We start from the raw sequence: 24,403 nt of genomic DNA on the forward strand, positions 1-24,403 counted from the left end.
TTTGTGATGTATTTTTCCTTTTTTGAGTCCAAGACATTTCGTCCTTCTCCTCACCGTACTTTACACTTCATGCTACAGTACACGCGGCGAAAAACAAAGTCCGTTTGTGTGGTTGTGATTGCTGTCAACCTCAAGACGCTCTTCATGTCGGCCTTGGCCAGGCTCTTTTAAGGACTTTCAAATGATGAGCATTTATTAGTATATGCTTTCTACTGTATGTAGCCTAAATGCATCAATAGATGTGTCTTTGAACAGATAGCGTCTGTAAAGTAAAGTCTAACTTTAAAACAGGACCAAGTGACTCAGTTTCCAACATGTACACGTCTCATACTCTCCTGGCAGTTTTCTAATATCAGGTCTTCATGTTCCTCAGAATTCATCTTTGGGGTGAGGATCGGTGTTGGACAGCTACACTGTGACTGCACCTGTACACAAACATCATGCACGCACACAAATGACGTATAAGATAACTCACAGGAAATAGTTGTAAACTGAGGTGTTGTGCGTTGTGAGGGAAAACAAGGAGCCGAGCTGGAATCAGCCCCAGAGAGAAAAGTGCTGTAATAGGGGGGTTGGCAGGGACTACTGAGATAGCGCTGGTAATGAGAGAGCAGGCTGCCCCCCCACCTCTCTTTCTCTCTCTCTCTCTCTCTCCTCAACCACACAGGAAACAAAAATAGCATTTTGTCTGACGGATGAGCCAGCTTTGACCTAGCCTTTCGACCTCTGACAATCAGTCTCGCTTCGTCCTCCAGTACTTCACAAGACGGGGCTGGGACAGTCAAAGATAACGGTTGATTTCTACTGTGGCACCGAAGCAAAAAAAAAAAAAACAGCTCTGAAAGAGAAATGGCAAAGCGTTGAGGTTGGAGGCCTCAGACTTTTCTCAGTGCTGGTGTTTCATACTCCCAAATGATTGTTGTTAAATGTTTCGATGGAGCGCAGAATGCCACAGTTCGGCTCGTATCTCGTCATTTAGCTGCTTGACTCTCCGCCGTGATCTGGCTCATTCCTCATTATAAACATTAACATAGGCGAGTTGTGACAACAGTGAAAGTGGGACCCCTTGCTCTGGCAGCCCTCAGGCATGATGACTAAGTGGGAGCGCAGCTTGCATCGCAGTCGGGAGGACTGGTGAATATGAAACACAACAAAGAGACAGTGGGAGATATAATGAGCACTATAGGATCCCGGCACCCTTTTGCCCTCTCTCCATCATAAGTGAAGCTCCCACTCTCATCCTCGGCCCTGTGTCTGCTGGAGGAAGGAGCACAAACAATTAGCTGAGACAAGCCGTTTGGATTATGTGCTCAACCAAAGCAATCAGACAGCTGTGGTTAAAAGAATGAGCTTCAAGATGCCAGTTGGCCAGTTAGAGGGGAAGGGAGGGTCAGTGGTCCTGACAGTCTTAACAAGATGACAGAATTTATAAAGCACTGCTGTTAAAGAATATAGTTACCTGCGGTGTAGCCCTTATAATAAGGCCACATGGGGCTTCTTCCATATTCCCTCTGTATTTGTTTTCTTTTGCCTCATATTCTTTTGTTGTGCCTCTTGTTCCTCGGCGTAATGGTTGGCGCTGGAGGAAATTCTCCAATCGGCTTTGATCTTCGCCTGGTTTCGATAATTTTTTGACAGAAATCTCATTTTACTCCCCTTTTGTTTTCGCCGTCTTTGTTCCCTTTTTTATTCCATCTTTAAATAGGGCTCAACATTTTGTCGTTGTGAAGTTGCAAAGGAAAAGAGCCGGTCCTGTCAGGGGCTCAGCAGCCCTGCTAGACAACTTGCCCCAACATTTCAAGAGAGAATTGGACTCTCGCCGTTTGCACAGATGATATATAATTCATGGTGGGGGTGTGAGAGAGGTGTCAATGTGTCAGGAGGTAGAAGAAATGTAAAAGTGTACTGTTTACTGGCCAAGAGACGCCGGCTTTTCTTCTGCTGAGCTTCTGCAGAGTGAGGAAGAGGGCAATGATCTGATGTTCATCAAATGTTCATCTGTGCCCGTCCTGGAGTCGTAGTGACCACACTAATCAAAGACTTGTCTGCCCTGATGTTTTATTCATATTTTATGAGACAACCATACTTAAATTATTTAAGTGCATTGATTCTGTATATATACAAGCTTGTCTACGCCTGTGTTCACAATTGCCCGGCTGCATTATCAATGAATGTTCACAAACACTCACATGTTTTTTATTCAGTCCTTTGTGTTTTAAGTCCTGGTTGCGAACAGTGTGTGTGACACATGCTGTAAATCTCTCTGATCACAGCAGTCTATTGAAAAATAATGATTTATATTGCCTTATATTAGTATACATAGTGTAGTTTGTACATTTAAATGAACCAAACTGTCATGATGGATTTTATATACAGATGGATTCTTTTTCTTTCCCTGTACATGAGTGGCAAAGAGATAGCGAAAATATTGGACTGACAATAGAACTCATAATTTAATCAGTAAACATTACAATTTGAACTATTAATCATTTAATTATCTGGTTGAATTTCTTCAAATTTGAACATTAGTTTTTTTATTTTTCTTCTGCGCTACAATGACCATCAAATCAATAGTGCCATAGAAAAGTTTTTTCCTCAGCAGGATTGATTGGTTTAGTTTGTGCCCTCTGTTATTCCACACAAAATCACGTCGGCTCCCGTCACGGTCATCCGCTGTGCTCACTTTTGTCTTCGATAGAAAGATGTGTAACATCACAGAGTCAAAGGCAGCGGCACAAACCCAGACTGGCTGACTGTCTGTGGCTGGGGAAGCTTTGATACCTGTCTTTTGCATTTTGTATGACCCAGAAATGACTATATACATGGGGCTCTGTTTTACTGTAGAGAATATATACTGTATGTTTCTACCATATACAGTAGACAAGCCTGAAAAAATCCTCTGAATGTGTGCACAAACTTTTCTATCTATAATGTCTCAGGTTGCCCTTTCTTCTATTTAGGCTGTGAAGGGCAGCCTAGATGTTGTTTCTAGTCCAATTCTCCACATCTGTGTAGACATTATTTATTGTCTATGTTGTGTTATGGATTTTATGTGTGTGTGTCTGTGTGTGAACCCATAGAAGATCCACCAAATTCTGTACTTACGTATTTTTGCAACAGCTGCCACAGAAAATGACCATGAAGTTGAGGTGCACCCGCAGAGAACAATATTTTTATGTTTATGTTTTTGATCATATTTTAGATGGACATTCTGGTCCATGGGGGTATTTGCATGCAGGCTGCAGACTGCTCCGTCTCAGCCTTTTTTTTTTAAACAGCATAAAAAATTTATAAGCATTCAAATGTTGAAATGAGGTTCTAATGGCGCGCCATTATTGGATCCAATTAGTTAATGGGTTTATTTCTGAACTCTTGCAGTGAAGATGGATGTCTCGTTCCTATGAGGTTTTCAGCCATTAAACCAAAGATTGTGACATTCCCCAAGTTACAATGAAGACTTTTGGCTCCAGAGAGAGCAATTATATCAGTCAGGCTTGATAGTTTTGTCCTCAAACTAGCAAAATTAAATTCACAACCAGGATAAAAACCCTGGGGGACCTTGTTGCGGCTCCACCCAATTTACATCCATCTCTCACATTTCACCCTATGCATCCCACACCTCCATGTGTGCATGTGTTTTCTATCTGAGGTGTGAGTATATTCATCAGATAATGAGGCCGCCTTCCCGTCGCATCGCCAGTCCAAACTCGACGGTGTTTGTTGTGAATTTGTGCGAAAGTCAAAAACAGGAACCAAACAACTCCCATGTCCTTTCATCAACAGCTACCTCATCGCTCAACTCCCAGCTCCAGCACCTGCAGCAGCTCCAACAGATGCAGCACCACCACCAGCAGCAACAGCAGCAGCATCAGCAGCAGCAACAGCAGCAGCAGCAACACCACCATCACCAACAGACCCACTCCCACTCCCACAGCCAGAACCAGCTGCCGGCCCAGCATCACATGACCCCGCCCAGCCAGCAGCAGCAGACCTCGGTCCCGTCTCCGGGCTCCGCCTGCTCCTCCACCTCCGGACCGCAGCAGTCTCCACCGCACCGAGCCAACCAGTCGCCGGCCCGCAGCCTCCCCTCCCCCGTCACCCCGCCCATGCCTTTGCCCGTAAGTCGACAAACTGCTGTAAGATGCGTTTTGTGTTGCCATCCAACAATCCATATTGTACCTCACTGTATGCAGCTTGGGATCACAACATGAGACTTTCTTTTCACCAACTTTCTTATCAGGCTTGTATCTTTTTTTTCTTTTCTTTTCTTTTTTTTTCCCTTTCCTTACATTTTCTTTCGTTTCGTTTCGTTTTGTTTCATTTCCTTTTCTTTTCCTTTTCTTTGCTTTTCTTTGCTTTATATTTCCTGCTTTATAACGGTATAAAACAGTGTTTTTCAACCTTGGGGTCGGGACCCCCCGTGGGGTCGCCTGAAATTCAAATGGGGTCGCCTGAAATGTTTAGTAATTGATGAAAAAAATTACTGATAAGAATATTTAACTAACTAACTAATTATTATTCTTTTTAAAATTATGATTAAAAACACCACACAGAATCTTAAACAACTATATTCTAAACTTTCACTTTCTCAAATATAAATCAAGTTCAAATAAAATGCAGCATATAAAAATATCAGAGCTGGCGCATCTTGATTGATGGCCGCCAGAAATTTGTGATGTCAAAATGGAGTCACGAGCCAAAAAAGGTTGGGAACCACTGGTATAAAATGACTGGTGAAGGGCTGGTGACTTTGCACTGATGCCTGGCCTGTCCACTAGTATTTATAGTGATAAAAGATCCAACAGCGGCTTTGCTTTTAGTATATTCACTTGTTAATCGTCTGCCTTTTTACTCATTTCTATGGCTCTCAGGAATAATCAGCTCCTTCTAAACGCTTATTGCAGATGTTCATGGACACTGAATGAGCTGCATTATGGGAGGAATAACCAAGCCACAGTGTCAGTCTTGATGTTCAACTGACAATACAGCACGCAAATTAGAATATTATATAATTCGCATTTAGAAATATGATTCTCCACTTAAAAAAATTCAAGTGTGCATTTAATAGTGACATTGATGATGGTGTGATTTTGGGCAGGTCAACCTTGAGAAAATGCAGTGCGTACGCAGGTTAACACAGCGCTTGATTTTCTGTCAGCACTTGATCTTTATCAAGTGGCTGTATTTGAATGGAGGATGGCAGCTCTTCTGTCTATGTGCAGCTATTAGAATATGCATCTTGTTGCTGAAGCCTTGACACACTTGAGCACATGAAGCCTCCGAAGCAGGCAAGACGCATGATTCACATCCTTCTCCTGCAGATTCAGGAGGGATTCTGAGGTTATCTATCCTTGGGCTTTCCAGACGTAATCAGTCCCTTAATCTTTGCTGCTCTTCCTACTCAACCTGCTTTTTAGTCACTTTGTCTGTCCATCCATCTCTGCCCTTCTGTCCGTCTGGCTGTCACTGTGTGACGATAATAACCTATTTTATATCCCTGTGGTTTCATTTCTGGTGGAGACTGGCCAGGGTCGCCTTTCTGTCCCTGGTCACATTCATCAGCGTCAGACCCTTATTGGGTTGTGGTGCAACCTTCTTTATGGCCAGGATGAGTTGGGCTATTTGTTTCCCCCGTTGCAGCCCTCTCCGGCCCTGTCACGGCCTAGTGAGACTCAGCAGGAAAAACAGCCTCTGTATTTAATGGGCTCCAAAGACTAGCCGCTACATCGCCCCAAACACACGGTCCAGTCTGGCTGTAGATTCAGCAGCTACTGACCAACATACAGATTCACACATTAAGCACATTAGGCAGCGTACTGAGCCTTTAAGTAGCAGCTACACTAAAGTCTCTGCTTGATTTGAGAGGAAACCACAAGTTTGTTAAATCTATGAATGTGTCTGTGTGAGGAGCAGGGTCACTGTGAGACTGAGACCCTTTAGCTTTATATAGATTGTCTTTGTCTCAAAGAAGCAGCGCGGCTGATTATGATGACTGAGGACAGACCTCCCTCGAGAAGGGCCAAAGGGGCCACATCAGGTATCATTAAGATATTGCCTCATCAAATAGGATTATGGAACGCGCGTGTGAGCGTGCGTGTTTGCGTGTGCAGGCACGTGCGCCAGTGTGTTTATATGTGTGTATATATATGTGTGCACGCGTGCAAGGATCAGAATGGCCGTAAAAGGTTTAGTTTCTCTGGGTCAGTGCTGGGGTTGTCAAAGAGTGTGTCACCCAAGCGAGGGGCTCGCCCAAGGACGGGCCGCGGCCTCAGCACCCACTCAAGGCTGCAATAGGATTTAAACAGCAGCTCCACCTCCCTCCGACGCCCGGGTCAGTGATTGGATTTTCACTCCCAGAATCGCCCAGCGCCTCATTGGTGGATTCACAGAAGTTTTTAATTCGGGGGACACTCCCTGAGCAAAGAGTTTGTGGCAAACACACGTGAACCGTCTCCGTTATCTGCCGTGGTGTGATTTAATTGAAGGCACAGGAGGGCATTTCTGGTGTTTCCAGGCTTTACCCAGAGGAGCTGGTCTGTGCGGTAAAGTCGAGTCATAATTACCATAATACAATCAGCATTACACAGATAACACCCCTATTTCCTGCTGTCATTATTCAGCCACGCAGAATCACCCAGCCATTCAGCTATTTGCCAAGAAACAGTGCAGAGCTGCAGAGAGACAAACACTCATTATGTTCCAATTAATGTCCCATTGTAATTCTCTTCTCATGGGAGGTGTGCGATATTCTTTGTAAACTCATTGTGAGGAAATCCTCAGCGTTCATTACATCCCTAGTGTTTTAGTGTTTGGTGTTTTTAATTTATGAGACAAAATGCATTGATTGGCTCATTAATATCCCTATTAGCATACAAATCACACCACAGCAGACTGTGTCCCCTTGAGTCAATGGTCTAAACTCAGATTAGTGCGGCTAATTTGGTTAAATGGAGTAAGAATGTACCTTTCTACCCCGCCCACGCCCGCTCCGCTCCCCATTATGCAGAGTACAGTGAGATGCAGCCTGTAGCTGCTGAAATAGCCACCACAGTGATGACAAATAGACGGGGGGAGATTATGAAATTTGCTTAAGTGTGTTAATGGGCTGATTGCGGGAGCCCGCTGGATTTTCGCTGGAAGTTGATTGATTAGAGCTGCGGGTTTTCTCCACGCCCGGAGAGCTCAGGGATTTGACGGGGTAAAGGCGCTCGCCAAGTCTGTTACACCGGAATTGATCTTAATTAGATCTGAAAGACCTGCCACAGCAGAATGGTCGCGGCGATTAAAATGAAAAACAGGAGAAATTACTGATCAAATTAATCATAATGTCGGGCTACAGCTGTAGGTCTGGTGTAATTTGCCACTCCAGTGAGTTACATCAGCCCAGGCAGGGAGAGGAGAGGCAGTACATACTGATCCGTGGCAGCGGGAAGCTTAGGCCAGCCTATCAACTCCCTTACTCCAGTCGGTGTGCCCGGACCCTCCTGACCCTGCTGCGCCATCCAGTGGAGCCCCTCCACACCTCCCTCTCCCTCTCTCCCTCTCTCTCTCTGGCTCTGATCTAATTAGTTGCTTTTTATTGCCGTTTTTTTCCTTTTCTCTATTATGTCTTTCTTTCTCCATCCAGGAGCGGCCTCATCTCCAACACTGCAGCGTATCTCTCTGTCGCTCTTGTCATGGCTGCCTTGTCACCAGCGTGTTGTGTGTTCCCTAATAGCCTCTGACCTTGGTCCGGTTGTCTGGCTGCATGGCTGGTTTTTTTCGGGGGGCCAACCTGGCAGAGATGGAGGCGTTCTGTCTCCCTCCTCCGTCAGACTCCCGCCGTCTGTCTGAGTGTCTGTCTCTTACTCTCCCTCTCGCAGTCGTCTCCTTGATCGCTGTCAGAGCCCCACACTGGGCCTGTCCACTCTCCATCCGCACACTCATAGGGGTAATTACAGCCTAGGGGCCTGCCTCCTATCCCTGTGCTCCACAATTTACCACCAAAGCGTCCACAGACATCTCTCTTCTTCCCCACTGCACCCCGACATCACAGGACCGCAGGGCCTCAGACCCACAAGTGCTGCAATTACCTGAACCTCTCCTCTATCCTTTTCTCTCTCACTCTCTCTCTCTTCTCACTCTATCTTGCTCTCTGTCTCTCTCCCTCTCCTCTTCCTCCCTGCTCCCCTCTCTACCCCTTGGCTCCCTCACTATTCCCTGGCAATCAGCCTTCATTAGAAGCCTCTGGTGAAAACCCATCGTCACCAAGGTCAGCGGCTGCCAACCACAACAGCCTTTCAGAGGCCTGGCTGTCTGCACTCTCCATCTCTTCTCACCTCCTTGCCCCCCACCCCCCTCCACCCCTCCCTCGTTCGCTCCTCCATCCTCCTCAAGTCTCGGGCCCATCTCTGCTGCTTTTGTCTCCAGCTGAGGCCCCTTCAGACACTCATGTCACTGTTTTCCACTGCAGTGCACTTTTACTTATGTCAACCGCTGTTAAAATCACCACCGTCCAATTTGCTCCAAATGTCTCTTTTTTTTATTTTATGGGCGGTGGGTGTTTCTCCCATTATATTAACATGTGTATTAAATGAGCCTTGCACATCGATTAATTGATTTTCCAGATCAGCTCCACGTCTATTCAATTTAGCAAAACGGGCTGCCATCATTCCGCAGGGTATTAAATCAAAATTAAAATGACATGCTCAAATGTGGACCCAATGGCTCATACTGTGGCTTGTCAATGAAACTGGAAACGCTCACATCAAGGGAAGTGTCCATTATCTATAGCATGTCCCATAACTCAACAGGGGTGTCTCTGTAGAGAAAGAGTGGAGGTTATTCATAACGATTTTTTTTTTCCACAGATCTTTTCTGACAGTAAACTTTCAACTGCATAATATTTTTTTCCCTCTCATTTTTAAATGGATAGCTTTTCTTTCTTTTTTTTAAACTACATTTTCAGTCTCCAATCAGTTTATCAAGTTATTTCATTTTTAAAATCAGGAGTTAAGTGCAGAAGTTACCACTGAAAACACAGATCATACACTTCTGATTCTGGTCTGTATCTATTTCTTTAACTTTAACAGTTTGTGAAAAACAATTTTTAAATATTTAAATCAAATAAATATATATAATGTGCCTCCAGCATAATTATATTCTTAGCAGTGTAGCGAAGGTTTTAAAAAGCATTCAACCCTGTCACAGTCCGAGATAGAAATGACAGAAAATATAATTGATTAGGTAAACGAATAAGGGAATCAGGTTGCAGTGCTGGGATTAAGACTAATGACCTCGGTATTCCTAAAAGTTTGCGCCTGGCTCTGGTGAAGTGGCGTTCTCCTATTTTACATTAATTTCCAGGTAAAGCTGCAAATAATCTGAATATGGTGAAGCTTTGAGCACCGTCACATCTGACCATTATCCAGGCTAACACCTGTTTCAGAATTACAATTTTCTAATAAAACTTTTAAATATGTAGGAATGGTATATGGTGCCAGACTGTGTGTAAATGTCTGTGCTGCTGCTGCTGCTGCTGCTGGTTGTGTGGTTCAGAGCATGAACAGGCCCTCAGCTCTCCAGCAGCTCAGCCCAGCCTCTTATTAATGCACAGGAGATCCGGCTCTTAAGAAGGCAGAAAATTGCCTTACATAACAAGCGCTCCACAATTTAGAAATACAAATGTGCACTGTTGACTGAAGCAGAAAATAAGACTGTTGCCCATCAACAGCACCACATTTCATATGAATAATTATAAAGCATGGGAGCTAGATGAGGAAAACAACCTGACCATGACAGCTCTACTACTTTTATTTACTTCAATGAGGGATTAGGCAAGAAGAAAATCTACAGACTTAAGGACCAACGATGAATCCTGAATTTCTAAATAAGGAGAAAGTTAAATTTATCATATTTCAGGAGGATCATTTGGAAAACTCTGCTGGTACTTTGACTTTTAAAATTACACCTACATGGCACTTTGCACTTACTTCCTGGCTTTTCTGGTCTTGTTTGGTTTTCAGACCTCGCCAAGTTGATATTGCCTTCGCTTTTTGAGGTCTGCGATTCTTCTCAACCTGGCCCCATTACTCTGGCGGTGGGCAGAGGGCTCCCAGCTCAGACACCCACCAGAAAGGCACAGCTCCCTGATCAGCCCACATGCACACTGGGGGCAACACGCATTAGACGCCCACAGGGGAGCCCTCGGATGGAGCACCAAGCCAGGGCTCACCTAACAGTGGATAAGGAATAGGGTTTCTTTAATTATGAGGCAGGGCTGTGACATTGAGTTCCCCCCTTCCTCCTCCAGCAGCCTCCCAGACACTGTCTAAGTGCTCCGCTCCGCTGAGGAGGCCAGTCTCCCCGCGGGGCGCGATTCCACTGCCTGTAATTTCTGATGCCCATTAGTGACCGCAAACAGAGCACCGGGCTCACACAAGGAATACAGCCGCACAGCGCTACCACGCTGTAAAAAGACCCTTTTAATGCAATGTTATTGCATTATGCCCTCCTCATAGACCAAGTCAAAAGTCCCATTTGTGGTCCCTGCAGAATATTATCAGAAATTCTTCTCCACTCTGTGTTTGGTTGTGGTTAGCTGAAGGTAGATTTGGTGTTTTTTGTGTTTTTGTTATGTACAAAGAATAAGTGAATTGAAATTCCTCTAAACTCTGTTGCCCTGTGCTCTTATAAGGAGGATTTTAGCTTTTTTTTTTTTTTTTTTTCTTGTTAGTATTTCTCCCGGTGGCTGATTTTATGCCCTTTTTCATTAGGAGCGAGAATGTGCAATTGATGGTTTTGTAAATAGACTCAACTAGAATGCAAGATCAGTGCATTTTCATAAGTCAACTCCTCAAGAGCGGAGCCTGGGAAGTCAGAAGTCCAGTAATCAATACAAATATGGCTGTAAATGTCATCAATTCATCTTTTCAGTTATGCTGATTTAGCTTGTGCCAACGACTGTGTATATTTTGGAGAAAAAGAGAGACAGTGAAGCAGAGAGACGTGGAGGGAGGGAGGGAGGCAGATTTATTGATCAAGGGTGACCACATCTTAGCCACAGAGCCCCTCTCTTGTGATTAATCTTTGGGCTTAGAGTTGGCCAATGACACATGACAGGACTCCCCCTCAAACTCCTCCATTTCTCTTCATTACTGGCCGTATTTTTGGACACCACAGTGGAGAGTAATCATTTACCTTTATTGTGTTTATAAAGCCGCAGCAGGGATGACCCTTCCTATATTGAATTGAGGACATCAAAAGATCACTGGACATTGATTAGAAGGATATTAAAGTCATTCAAATGCTATATTTATATGTCAAACAACAGCAGAGTGAAAAGAGATGCCATTTCCCCCCCAAACGAAAACAAATGGGCGGCAGTTGGTGCAGCAGAAATAAAACTCTCCAAATCAAGTCATGTGTTTTATACGTATTGAATAGTTCAGGGGGATTGTCATCAAAAGGCAAAGGGAGAGTCCACCAAAATAACAGTCTCCGTAATTTCTCCACGGTCTGATCTCCTGACTCCAGCCAGACTAATGATTCTGGGAATTTTTTTTTTTTTTTTTTTTTTTCACAGCGACTAACAACGTAGCCAGGTATCCACTTTAAAGTCATTGCCCCAGCCGCAGTAGATTTACTACAACACCGGTTTAACGCCGCTGTGATTTCCAACCCAACACTCGCGTGGTACAGAAATAACTGCACCAAATATGTCACATCACGAGCTGAAATGGTCAGCACTTTCCTGTAGATACTTAATCACCAAGTAGTTTCAAATTTAATACATCTGGAAACAGCTAAATATTATAGATCATTCCCCAGGAAGAGAAATAGCGCAAGAGGAATGTAGTATAACTTATATTTTTACTCGCAGTGTCCCCTAACCAGAGGAAATATACTGCTGGCGTGATTGATGACAAAGAACCCACTCTGAACCTCTGCGCTTCACAATTATCAACAAATGGGCTGGAGCAGATTTTATGTAATGATTAAAGCTGCTGTTAATTTCACATGAAGGTAATGAGTGGGGAGATTGACGGCCACTGTCCGACACTCCATCATCCCTTTATAGTTAGTTTAAACATTTTCACGACTCTTTTCCTCCTTCATTTGCATTTTGCCTCATTAGATATGGCCATTTCTGAGGCCGCCCGCAATATCCATTTCCTGGAGTTAATGCATTTTATTTGATCAGCCAAACCGCCCCAGTTAACTAGCTGTCATTCCGGCGTTTCATGTGACATCACTCCATTAGCACCCACCCGCTACGCACGCCACCGCCACCGCCTCAGCCACCTCCACCGTCCACACCCACCACCGCCACCACCACCGCCGCCATCCCTCCACTGCCTTAAGCAATTACAATGTCCAACTGTCACCGGATGTAGCGTTATTGTATTTTCGCTGGGTTTTATCTGCCCCAGTTGTTTTATCCGTCTTTCACTTCCCCAATATTTCTCTTCAAGAATCTCTCTTTTTTTGGGGGGGGGTTTATTTTTCACAATGGCTGGAGCAGAGGCCCAACGGTGAGCAATAGCCGGCGCTCGGAGGGCTCAGAGTGCACGACCGGAGCGCGAGGCCCCGCCGACCAAGGGAACAGAGGTGTTTTTGAGGGCCTAATGGCATTTTGATGTTCATAAGCACAGCGGATGTGAGAGAGAGGAGACAGGGAGGTGGTGGGGTGGGGTGGGGGAAAGGCCGTTTTGGAGGGGGAGGAGGGGGGGAGAGTCAGCAGAGGACTGTCAGCGGAAGACTAGCAGAGTCCTGACAGACAGAGAACGTGTTTTTTCATGTCACAGCTGATTACATTCACTCCGGAGTGGGAAAAGAGCAGGGAGGAGACGTGGGGTTAGGATGAATGAGAGAAACTTCCACACTGGTCAACAGATAAAGGACATTCTCCCCCGTCCAGACACAATAGTGCTATTGACTGTTAATTTACCCTGTTTGGTCCAGAGCGATGCCACTTTGTCAGACTGATGGCGAGTAAAGCACAAAGACTTTAAATGCCTCTCAGATTCCCAACCTTCAGCTTCTGTTGTACTTTCTACGTCCTTCTGCTCTTCTGGACAAAAGTTTACATACAGTACAACTGCTCTCACTTTCAATTGGATACATTACTGACCGCTAATTTGCTAAATCTTTTTCCGTGGTCTCATATTCTCATATTCTCTTTCATTTTTTTTTTTTTTTACCGACAAATAAGATAAATGTTTGATTCTGTTGTTGAATCATAGATGAGTAGAAAATAAGTTTTACACACCGCTGAAGACTGAGTGCAGACAAATCTGCCCGCCTCTGGTGTCTGCACCACTTTGTCCATTTATCTTTGCTCTTTTATGTCATGTGCAGGCCCGGGAAAAAAAGCAAAAAGCAATTAAGTTTAAAATGGCCACATGAAAAGAGCAAAACCAAGAATAAACTCCAGTTAGTTTGTGTCAGACAATTTGAGTTTCCAGGGGTCTCTCCACGGTTTGCGGGGACGCTATTTTTCCCTCTATTCCTGAGATTACACGGGTTGCTGCACCAGGTGACCCTTATGGTCAAACAGGCGACGGAGAGCCTGCTGGAGTTTAGATTCCCTCCCCTTCGTAGCGTGCGCAGAAAAGATTCATTTTTTAACAATTTGCAGGGTTCTTTTTTTTCTTCCCTGTCAGAGACATTTATTTTGTGTTTGTTGATCCCTGTGTAACCTTCTATATTTGGCTATATTAAACCATGATAGTGCAGCTGTGGTGACTAAAAGGTGACTAGATGATGTCACAGGATATAATGGAGGCTTTAGCGGTGCCAAAGTTTACAGCCGCACGACATGGGGATGAAATAAGAAAATATAAAACCATCTCTCTACAGTAACACACACCCCCGACTTGTGTTTATTTAAGCGTTTTCCTGCGGATGTGTGGACGGTCTCTGCTTCTGAAAATCCTCTTGATGCCCTTTTCATGGCGAATGAAAAGAATGAAACACAATGGTTAACATGCAGGGTCTGCAAACTGGAAGATCACTGTTTATCTCCTCCAACACATGCAATCAGTACAAATGCTAGGCCAGGTCTGTCATTTTGCGCCTCCCGCCGAGGTGTTGAGAGGAGTCACCGTGGCGGAAAATCACCTGTTTAGGTGTTGAACACAGCCTCGCCTCTCCTTATTCCCGGCTCTCCTTCCAACTGCTATCCATATTACCCAGTGGCAGGAGATGCAGCAATAAAGCCTGCTCTCTTTTTCACCTAGATTTGCCAGAATAACATAGCATCTGAAAGGGCTATCATCGAATGAAACACAATGATAATATTTCAAATCAATCCCGAAAGCTTTTCCCAACAACCCATCACTCACACAATGACACCAAACGCCAGCAGATTTTCAGGGGGAGTCTGGGTGTGCTCCTCTGAGCAGAGAAACATTATCAGTGTGTTGATCTCTAGTCTCTGTTTAACTGGCCATGTTGGCTTTTCTCTGCGTTCCCATTCACTATCACAACAGCCCATAATACTGCGTTTACGCCACAGTCATTTTATATTCAGAGCCTCTTTCACTTAAACTGACGCAGCAGGTTTTATTTCATCTGCTCAACTACTACGACTACTCCTCCAGTCAGCATCAGGCTAGAAAGAGTTTACACTTTACTACGTGTTTTGCTTCGATATGTGCCGGTCAAATCCATCTTCATAAAGTTGGAATAAAACAATTTTTTACCTCTTCTCATGAAATGATTGTGACAATGTGATTTATTCTTGATAGATGAAGTGTATCATCTCAAAACTTTATTGATCAATCTTTTCCAAACATATCACTGTGAAAATTAAACCACAGTTAACCTTTATAATAGCAATAAAAAGAGGAATGTGTCTGAAAACAGAATTATTCCAACGTAATTCAGCTTCCTTTAGTCTCTTTCAACAAAATAAAACTTTTGCAATTTTGCACAACAGTAAAAACATATTTACCACTGTCTTTGTGATAATGAATGATGATTAAAAAACAAAACAATGCTCACTCACAAAATAATCATTTGTACTTTTATCAAGCTGTTGAGTATTTATGAGTCAGGGCTGCGGTTGATTTGGTTGAAAGTATTTTTATTGGTGTAAATGAATACAGATCATAATATGGGCAAATGGAAAATAACTCAAATTATTTTCAAAGAAATGAACTATGTCCCACAGTGACATTTTACATAGTCCCAGCTTGGCTGCTTGAATCTGCAGTAACTTTCAGAAGAATAACATGATGTATTTTAGTAACAGTTATTGTCTCTAGTCACAAGAGTCGAACTAATACACAAGTAAGAATTTCACTGTCTCACAGGAAAGCAGATGAATGTTTAGAAGACATATTTCTGAAAGATGTTGATTATCCATTAGTTAAAGCATCTAACATGAACAAATATCTCTCTAAATCACATGTTTATCATATGATAAATAAGTTCTCTCTGACTGTAACAAACTGTTATTGTGATGTTTAATTGTCAGAGCATGAAAATCCAATTCAGCTCAATACAGTATTATCCTAAAGTACACATAAGCTTCTTATCAATCGTTGACTAGACTGAGATTCTGCGATTCAGTCGTCAGAATCGTCCCTCTGCTCTTTCACCATCCGAGATGTTAAGATTTCCGAAGGACGAGCGCTGGACACATAAAAGACAATCTTGCGATTATCCCGGAAAAAACTGGATGACTTTCAGACGAGGGGAGGCAATATCAATCATGGCCAATTTGAGGCCACCAACATGAAATATGATTTCATAAGACAAATGCAGTGTCATTCTTAATGTGCTTAACCTTTACTGTCAATGAAAAAGTATTGATTGCTCGGTGGCATTTTTTCATCATTTGATTTCAGAAAGTGTAATAATATATGGTGGTGGGGTACGATAAAAGATGAATGGCAGCTGAATGATCTCAGACGAACAAAGCTGAAATCCCTGCAGAGTACAGAAAGTGTCGAAAAGTTTATGCTTCAGTAGGAGATCCTTTTGTCGCAGCACATTGTATTTTACACAAACTTAACAGCTGTACATAAAAACACATGCAGTTGTTTTAAGTCTTTTTTTTTATAGACTCTACTTTTGATTTGAGCAGTCTCGTATGAATATGTAGCCAACCAGCATTAGCAGCAGGGAGCAGGCAGTCTGCTTTCTAAGCAGCGTTTCTATTATTTCTCTATTCTGTTGAGTAATTGGGAGGTCTCCTATCTCTTCTTGGTCTTTGATCTACTTACTCAACCTAATAAGACTTTGCTCTGCTGCACTACAACCAAATCAGCAGTGCATTTTCAGCCCCCTAATAAGTGGTTAGCTTGATTTATATAGGTAATCTTGGCGATGTGGCGGCGCTCTACAGCCTCTCCCCGACGCGAGGAGCCTCTTTTCGCAACCACAGGGCCAGACCAGATGAGTCCATTACAGCGGGGGCTAAAGACGGTCATTTAACCCTCCTTCTCCTTCAAAAAGTAACAGCGTAGTAGCTAGTGCATCATGACACAGGAGGAATTCTTAGTCGAAGCGTATTGGAGCGGTTGACGATACAGTGATGCATGGCCACACTGCCCCGGCTCTATTGTGAGAGGAGCGATGCTGTTGGGCCATTGCTGCGGGGCGGGGAGAGCGGGGCTGGGCCCGCGGGGAGCCCCGGGGGCCAGAGGAAGCACTTAGAGTGGTAAAATGGCCACTTATTCACAGCCACCCTCCTCCGTTCTCACTGCTCCTCCCTACCCTCTAGCCTCCCACTGGGCCCAGGAGCACGGACCTCCGGGAACTACATGATGGACTGCATAGCCCTCACTCACTGCAGTTAGCCTATTCTGGCCTTGACAACAAAGAATACAAGTGTGAACCCCCCCGCCACAACAAGCTCAACTCAACCCTGCTTTTTTTTATTATTTTTTTTTTATAAATTAGCATATTACCGCTGACATTATCAGATCGCAGTCCTGATGAATGATTTTCTTTTCTTTTCTTTTCCCCCTCTCTCTCTCTCTCCAGCTGAATCCTCTGGCCAGCCAGGCGGCGGTAGCGGCGGCAGCGGCCATGGGATCAATCGCTGGGTCTCAGGTGTTTGGGAACGCCCTGTCAAACCTGCAAGGAGCCACTGGGCAGCTGGTCACCAATGCACAAGGACAGGTGAGTCTTGTTCACTAGATGCTTCAATGCAAAAAAAAAAAATCATGAATAACCAATTATGTGTGCAGCTAATTGAATACTCGGGAGCATCAGCTGCATTGGTAAATGGTCTGTAAAATACGTTTCTGGACCATCTATCATGTAAGAATGTGCGGCTCCAAATAAACCATTTGTATTGTATTTCTCATAGATTTCAAATGTTGTGCTCTCTGTGTTGTCCTCAAAGCGTTTGCCTACAGTCTAGTAGCCACCCTACCATATATTAAGCATTTTGGGAATAAACAAAGCCCCTCTTTCTCTTATCCGCATGCGCCTGTCGCAGTAAAACGCTGACCTTGTCATATTTACAGGGTGGCTGCAGAATTGTTCCATCAGTAGCCAGAGGCTTGAACGATGATGCTTGTCATTGTGGGGCCCTATCTAATGAATCATCTTATCGCAGGTGCACACAGCACATATTAAAGGAAAATTGTATGGACAATGTGCCCTTTCATGCCACTCTGTTATTTACCTTAACCCTTGTTCATCTTTTAACACTTGCACAGTCTTCATCACGGAATGTTAACAAAAACCCAAGCAGGAAGAGTTGCAGTATTTCTTTTAACACTAAAAGAACAGATGATTTTAAATTCCACACTTGACATTTAACCCGACTAGAGCTGCGTTTCGGCACCGGCAGCGCGACCACGCTTCACTGTTTAGAGTTAAAGTGCTATCTGTGTGCGAGAGCTTGATGCTAAACGTCACAAATGAGACAGTATGGACTTCCCTGGCTCACACGGTGCCCGGAGCGCTGGGGACAGATCACTGTGGATATGGACTTGATGGGATGCTCTGTGCTTTTGTAGTGTCTTGGCGGCTGACACTGCCTGACATAATCAGGTCACAGACACGGTCAAAGCCCTGGGCTACAGCCTTTGCTCCCCACCTCATTATTCCACAGCATTATTCAGACAGAGGGCTCTGAAACATGCGCTACCCTATCAGAAGGTCCCGCCTCCCCCTTCCCCTTAACACAGAGGAGATTATACAGGCTAATACATACCTCAAACAAGGCTGGAGGTCCAACAAACACGCTCTGAGAACTAGAGGGAGAGCAGCAGCTTTTATCAGATTTCGGTTTGTGTTAATTGAGAGCTGCTTTTATCTCATTCAGGCTTATATTCACATGGAATTTAGGGAAAAGTCTTAATCATCACCTTGCTCCTTGACCAAAACGTTACCGTCCCTTGAATTCAAGACTGTCTCTGACCCTTGAATTTCCTCTACAACTGTGTTAGAAGACCTTCTCACAAGCAAGAGCTCTGGGGACCTTGAAAAGTGCCAGGTTTGATGGACGTTTGGAGTTCAATATGTTTTTAAACCTTAATTATATTGGCCCCAGCCTTTTTATTCTCCAAGGAGAATCAATGAGGCTCTTTTATCCTCACCACCTCTGCAACAGTGATTAAGGCTGTGGATAAAAGCCAGAGCATTGTTAAGTTACTCTCACTCCTCATATTTTTTCCTTTATAAATCTGTGGCATTTTCATGAACATCGTCTATTCGCTACTAATTCTCGCTCTTTTTTGTGCAGTTTAATCTGTAAGTAAAAACTGAGGTGGAAATAGAGACATTAAGAGCTATTTCATGTAGTGAACAATACACGCTGAGTAGACCTCCCTGAAATTACATTAACCTCAGTGGCTCAGCTTCATGTATGAAAGCCCTCCCTCCTCCCACCGCGCCAGCCGTCCTTTGTATTCCCAGCATTCCCAGCCTTTGGTGAGGCCTTGAGCCCCTTGGGTACAGTGTGCTGGCACTAATGCAGAGAACAACAGGTTAGGAACACATGTACTGTTAACCTGCTCAGCAAGTTCGCCTGTAAAGCAGCTGAAGCTGAACCGCAACACAAATGTGCCCTATTGATGGGAGCGTCCAGCCCTCGGGTCAAGCACAAACCACAGCGTGAAACCGCCACTGGCCTTGAAATTGTACATCTATTGTATGGCTGCTGTTATTGATCAATTCAATGTATCAATTCATCTGTCAATGGCCTCCAAGTTCTCAGGTGCCTTGTTTTGTCTGACTAACACTCCAAAAATTAGAGATATCACACGTAATGTGATCTTAAAAGCAGCTATGACTGATGTTTTTGATAAATTATTGAAATGCTGAATTCATTATCAGGGCTGTTACAGATTGTGTTTCTGTTAATCTGCTCATTTCAACCAATCATTGGTGGTACTCTATCTATCATAGTGTATCTTGTATAAACAGAAGGTAATGTCTTGACTCTGGTCTTCTGGCTCTGATTTGGACTTTAGCTCCGATGGACTTCCTACAGTATGTTGACAGGAGCCCGAACTTTCCAAGCGTTTTTTTTTTTTACCTCCCAGGTTTCAATTCACCGCATGCACAGTGCAGGAGAGAAAATGGGCAGAGGTATTGCCAAGGCGACCATGGCTAAAGACACAGATTGACCTGGCTGAGCGAGATGAGATGACATTTCTGTGGAAACAAAAGCAGCATAATCTTAATGAGTTCTGCTGGGTGGAGAGAGGCGCTTTACTCGCACCCAGGAAGCAAAAAGGAGGAATCCAAGACAGAGAGAGGAAACCTGACAGATAACTGGGAGGAGGGGCTTTGAATGAGAGAGGCTCCTGAAAGCTGCTTATTCATGAAACTCTCTTACAATGAAATTGCTCCTTAAGAAACACACAGTCAAGTGTGTTTCAAAATGATTGAATGCCTTCATCAAATGCAGTTTCTCTGTACAGTAACTGTATTTCCTGCTGGTTGTTTGGAGGCCTAAATGAAAACTCCCCAAACCTGAGAGGAGCAACATGCATAAAATATTTCATGAAGAAACACATTAGGGTGAGATGTGTTAAGAGAATAGGACCATAGATAAAACAACTTGACAAATCAATCTTTACCAATTTTTAAATTCTGTACTAGATCATTTGGACACTCAATGCTGCAGATGCTTTTTTTTTTGTTTTGTTTTTTTTTTTTTTGGGGGGGGGGCACTTTATATGACGATCTCTATAACGCATTATAACCATACTTATAATGAGTAATAATGCAGTTATAGCACTGTATAACTATAGTTATAAACACACATAAATGATCATAATGCTTTATAACAATAATCATAATACACTATAAAGCATTTTATCATGACTTATAAGGTCAGGTATTATAATATGTTATAATTGTTAGTAACTCGCTGACAATGCCCACATCGATAATGCATTATAAATATAGTTATAATGTGTTATAATTGGCTTATAAACGTGTAAAACTATCATTATAAACACTCATCAATTATCATAAGGCTTTATAACAATATGCATAACCCAGCATCATGAGTGTTTATAACTATAGTTATACAGTGCTATAACTCATTATAAGTAGGGTTATAATGCGTTATAGAGAGAGGCGTCAAATAAAGTGTTACCTTTTATTTTATTTTTTTGCATTAGTAAGAAAAATAGAGGCTCAAAACCAAACTCCAATTGTTTTCAACTGGAGCCTCAGGAATAGTTCCTAATAAATGAGGCATCTGCTTCCTACAGCTCTGCATCACTGAATTCAATATTTCCTGTTAGGTTATTGTACAGTAAAGTCTCCCCATCTGTCTATAAGGTAACAATCAGACAGCTGAATACACTAAGACCTCCTCCAGAAGCAGATCTTTGTGACACTGCCATGAAACATCTGCCCGAGATAGTCAGATGGAGAAGCATTGCTCGGCGGGACGGGGACGAGAGCTAAGCTGTCAGTTGCCTGCTCTTTTATTATGCTTATAGAACAACCACTTAGTCCAATGACGATGAATAATTGAGCGGAACAAGTTCCCTGCCACTGTGGCATGCAAAGCGGGATCAGTGGGACTCGGGAGACACGAGCGTCAGGCAGGGCAATAAAATATGCTAAGTGGCAGGAGAGCATTACAGGGAATTTGTGGAGCCGGCGCAGAGAGAGAGATAAATTATCTCTCCCCTAATGTGAAGCAACGTAAGCAAATGAGCCGTGGCAAGGATGAATTACAGATTGTCGGCCCACCTTTCTCTCGCTGATCCCTCCCTATTATGTCAAAGAGACGACGACGGGGGGGCGGGGGGGACCACGCGCTGGAACACATCAGTGGTGGCGAGAGAGACTGCACAGGCAGGGAAGGCCCAGTTAATGCTACATGAGGGCTGTTTGTAGTTTTATGTTGCTGGGGGTTGAGGTGCAGAAGCTTGGAATAAAATGTAAACTGAAATAAGCCTCAAAGACAGTGCAGTTGTAAAAAAAAAGAGAAGAAAAAAAAAAGAAAAGCTCTTTTTTGCCCAGTTGCCAAATAACAGAATTTATATTGATGGGCGTTTCATCCGTGTTGAGCCAGTTTCTGGGCCGTAATGAGGCTGGGTGAAGGAGCGCTGTCAGCGGGGAGGCCGGAGAAACGGCTGCTCAGGAGCCGCCCAGAACCGGTCCCCAGATGACATTAACCTTCATCATGGTGAAGAGGCACTAAGTCCCCCTAAAGCGCCACTCTTGGCCACACTCTGGCAGCTCTGAGAGCTAAAACGCTGCAGTGACACTCTGCCGCCCCCTTTGATCTGCCCTTCCTGATTACAGCGACAGAGGAGAGGAGAGCAGAGGGGGGGGGGGGTGGAGGAGGGGGTGAAGTACCCCTGGGACCCTGAGAGTTGAATTAGAAACACAGGGTCCCGTCTCACTCTCTGATGCACCTCTTTTCTCCCTCTTATTGTTTCTTTTCTTGTTGTGTCTTTCCACTTCTTCCTTTCTGCTGTGTAGAGGAGAGAGAGAGAGGGTGAAATGGGGGACTCTGTCTCTCAGCAGCCACACTCTCAGCAGAGACAGACAAAGACACTTAAGCACAAACACAACAAGAGAGAGACACACACACACAGAGAGTCACACATGCACACACACTCATGCCGGTCTTGGCCTGGTGATGGATAATACAGTCAGTGGTGTGCACCATCACACACACAGGTATTCAGCGTTGACCTTTGCAGTGTGCTCCCAGCAGTCTGCTTTGCCTTCACTTGCTCTTGCCTGTAAAACCACCTCAGTGACAGATGATCAGTGAACAATTGTGCATGTTTCTCTCCCTAAATCACACACACACACACACATGGACCAACTTCCGAAAAAACAGAGATCTCTGATTAGCCGGCGAAAAAATGACCGCCTCGCGTCGTGTTTCCGATCGCAAAGACTCACAGCGGCAGAGATCATTAAGACGGATACCTCCAGTAGCGTTTACCCTCTCTGTTTCTTCTTTTTTAAAACCGCCCAGCTGATTTCATCTCCTCTCTACCCCCTTTGTAGATAATTGGAACAATCCCACTGATGCCCAACTCTGCAGGGCCCTCCAGCCAATCAGGGGGTGGCAACCCAGCACTGCAGGTACAGCCAATTACACCTCAGCTTCTGACCAACGCTCAAGGCCAGATCATCGCCACAGTCATCGGCAATCAGATCCTGCCTGTCATCAACACCCAGGGAATCACACTGTCGCCAATCAAGCCCGGACAGCAGGTAAACGCGCACGACGCTGCGACAAAACGCAAGACACGATTTGTTGTAAAAGGAAGATATGTTGTAGAGCAGCTCATTATCTACTTAAACAGAGCTCAACTCGAAACTGTTGAATGAGCAGCACCTAGTGGAGCCGTGTTTTGTTCATGAAAGGAATATCCAGTCAGGTCTGTTTACAACCAGCAGCTCATCTTCTTCCTGCTTCAACGTTCATAATGCTCATTTGCATCATTCCACCTGCACAATTGTAGCTTTTTGGTACAATCGCTCCTAGTGTGTGCGTTTGTGTGTGTTTGTGTGTGTTTGTGTGTGTGTGCCTGCTCATGTTTGGAATGCACTTGTCAGCCAACCTTTCAAACTTAGTCTCAGGGAGGCTGCTGCGCCCCTGCAGAGCCCCCCTCCCTCCAAAAAAAAAAAAAAAACACAAAACAAAACAACACTTTTCATCACTCCACTTAAAAACTCAAACACTCCTGCCTCTGTTCTCCACTTCTTTCCGTTTCACTCTCGGTCTTCAATCACTCTCTGCAGCCTTATGATTTGTCCTCTCTGACCTGAACTAGAAGTATTTTGTTTTGATTTTAAAGGACAGAAGCACAAAACACGCAAGTTGTTTGTTTTTTTTTTCTTTTTCTTTTCTTTTTCAAACTACATTTGAGCTCATACTGTAAGTGTAGAAACATTCCCCTCCTCACAATTTGAAGATCTATACAGTTGTTGGAGCACAGATGCATGCGACACAACAATAAAAAAATGTTATTGACTTGATAATGACGATGTCAGCGCAGAATTACAGGGTAAAAGTTCACATTGGGAGGCGCATACAGTGCTGAATGGATGAACTCTCTGCAGACGGACATCTAATTGTGGCCCTGCGAAACTCCAGATCATACTCTTGAATGAATTAATGCATTTGTAATAATGTTTATGCTTTTGTCTCCACTTCAAAGCCTGCATGTACACATTGTTCCACGGGCATAATTTGCGGTTGTCAGAGGCTGCAGTCTAGAATATTTCAAGTGAAGCTAGATAATTCTCCGAGCCTGTCAACAGTCCTGACAGTGTGTGCATCGCTGTTGACACCCCCCACCATCCAAACAAACACATGCCACAGAGAAAATAATTAATAGCAAAAGAAGGAGAGGAGAAGTCAGCCCAGCTTATGGCGGAGAGAGACAGCTTTAAAAGTGAAGACGTACCATCTTGATCTTGTAAAAGCAATTCAAATGTGCATAAAACATGAAAATACATCGTTTTCTCGCCATCAGAGCACGTAGCTTGTGGATCATGAATTATGTTTGATACGGGGACTGCTGTGTCCACATGTTTTTATTTCCCAGTCAGGCTGCCATTATTAGCATCTTCACACGCCTTGATGACGAGACAGGGCTCCTCTAATTGTCATGAGCTGTTCTCCTCCTGTAAAACTGAGTTTAGTTTCTGCAGAGCAGCTATTATACTGTAGTATGAAGCTCATAGAGTCGGTGCAGCGCCTCAGCTGAACCAGCATCTACTTCCTTTGAAACCCTCAATGGCTCCTGGAAACATAAACCACTGCAGTCGTCTATTGAGCAGACTATTGACACCATATTCTGCTCTGTCAGTCTAAACAGCGCAGGCAGTAATTAACAGTTATTCATCACCACCGCAAAGTAAATCTCGTTATATTCGGCCTCTAAGTGGCTAAATTAATAGCTTTTGATTGGTTGATTAGATTTAATACTATAGCTCAATCAACGTAATGACATGATTA

General features: G+C 43.9%; 1 protein-coding gene across 2 annotated transcripts in view; it reads left to right on the forward strand.

Annotated features, from left to right (window-relative positions):
• pou6f2 (POU class 6 homeobox 2) overlaps positions 1–24,403 on the forward strand; it is a 72,988-nt gene that overhangs the window by 37,446 nt on the left and 11,139 nt on the right. For both annotated transcript variants that reach the window (XM_085763258.1, XM_085763259.1), the window contains 3 exons: positions 3,784–4,118; positions 16,975–17,112; positions 22,441–22,650. In XM_085763258.1, coding sequence (XP_085619384.1) covers positions 3,784–4,118; positions 16,975–17,112; positions 22,441–22,650 — 683 coding nt within the window. The remainder of the gene's footprint in view (positions 1–3,783; positions 4,119–16,974; positions 17,113–22,440; positions 22,651–24,403) is intronic.

Source organism: Trachurus japonicus, chromosome 20 (genome assembly GCF_045865225.1).
Source record: "Trachurus japonicus isolate A0001 chromosome 20, Traja_1.0".
Taxonomy (NCBI): Eukaryota; Metazoa; Chordata; class Actinopteri; order Carangiformes; family Carangidae; genus Trachurus; species Trachurus japonicus.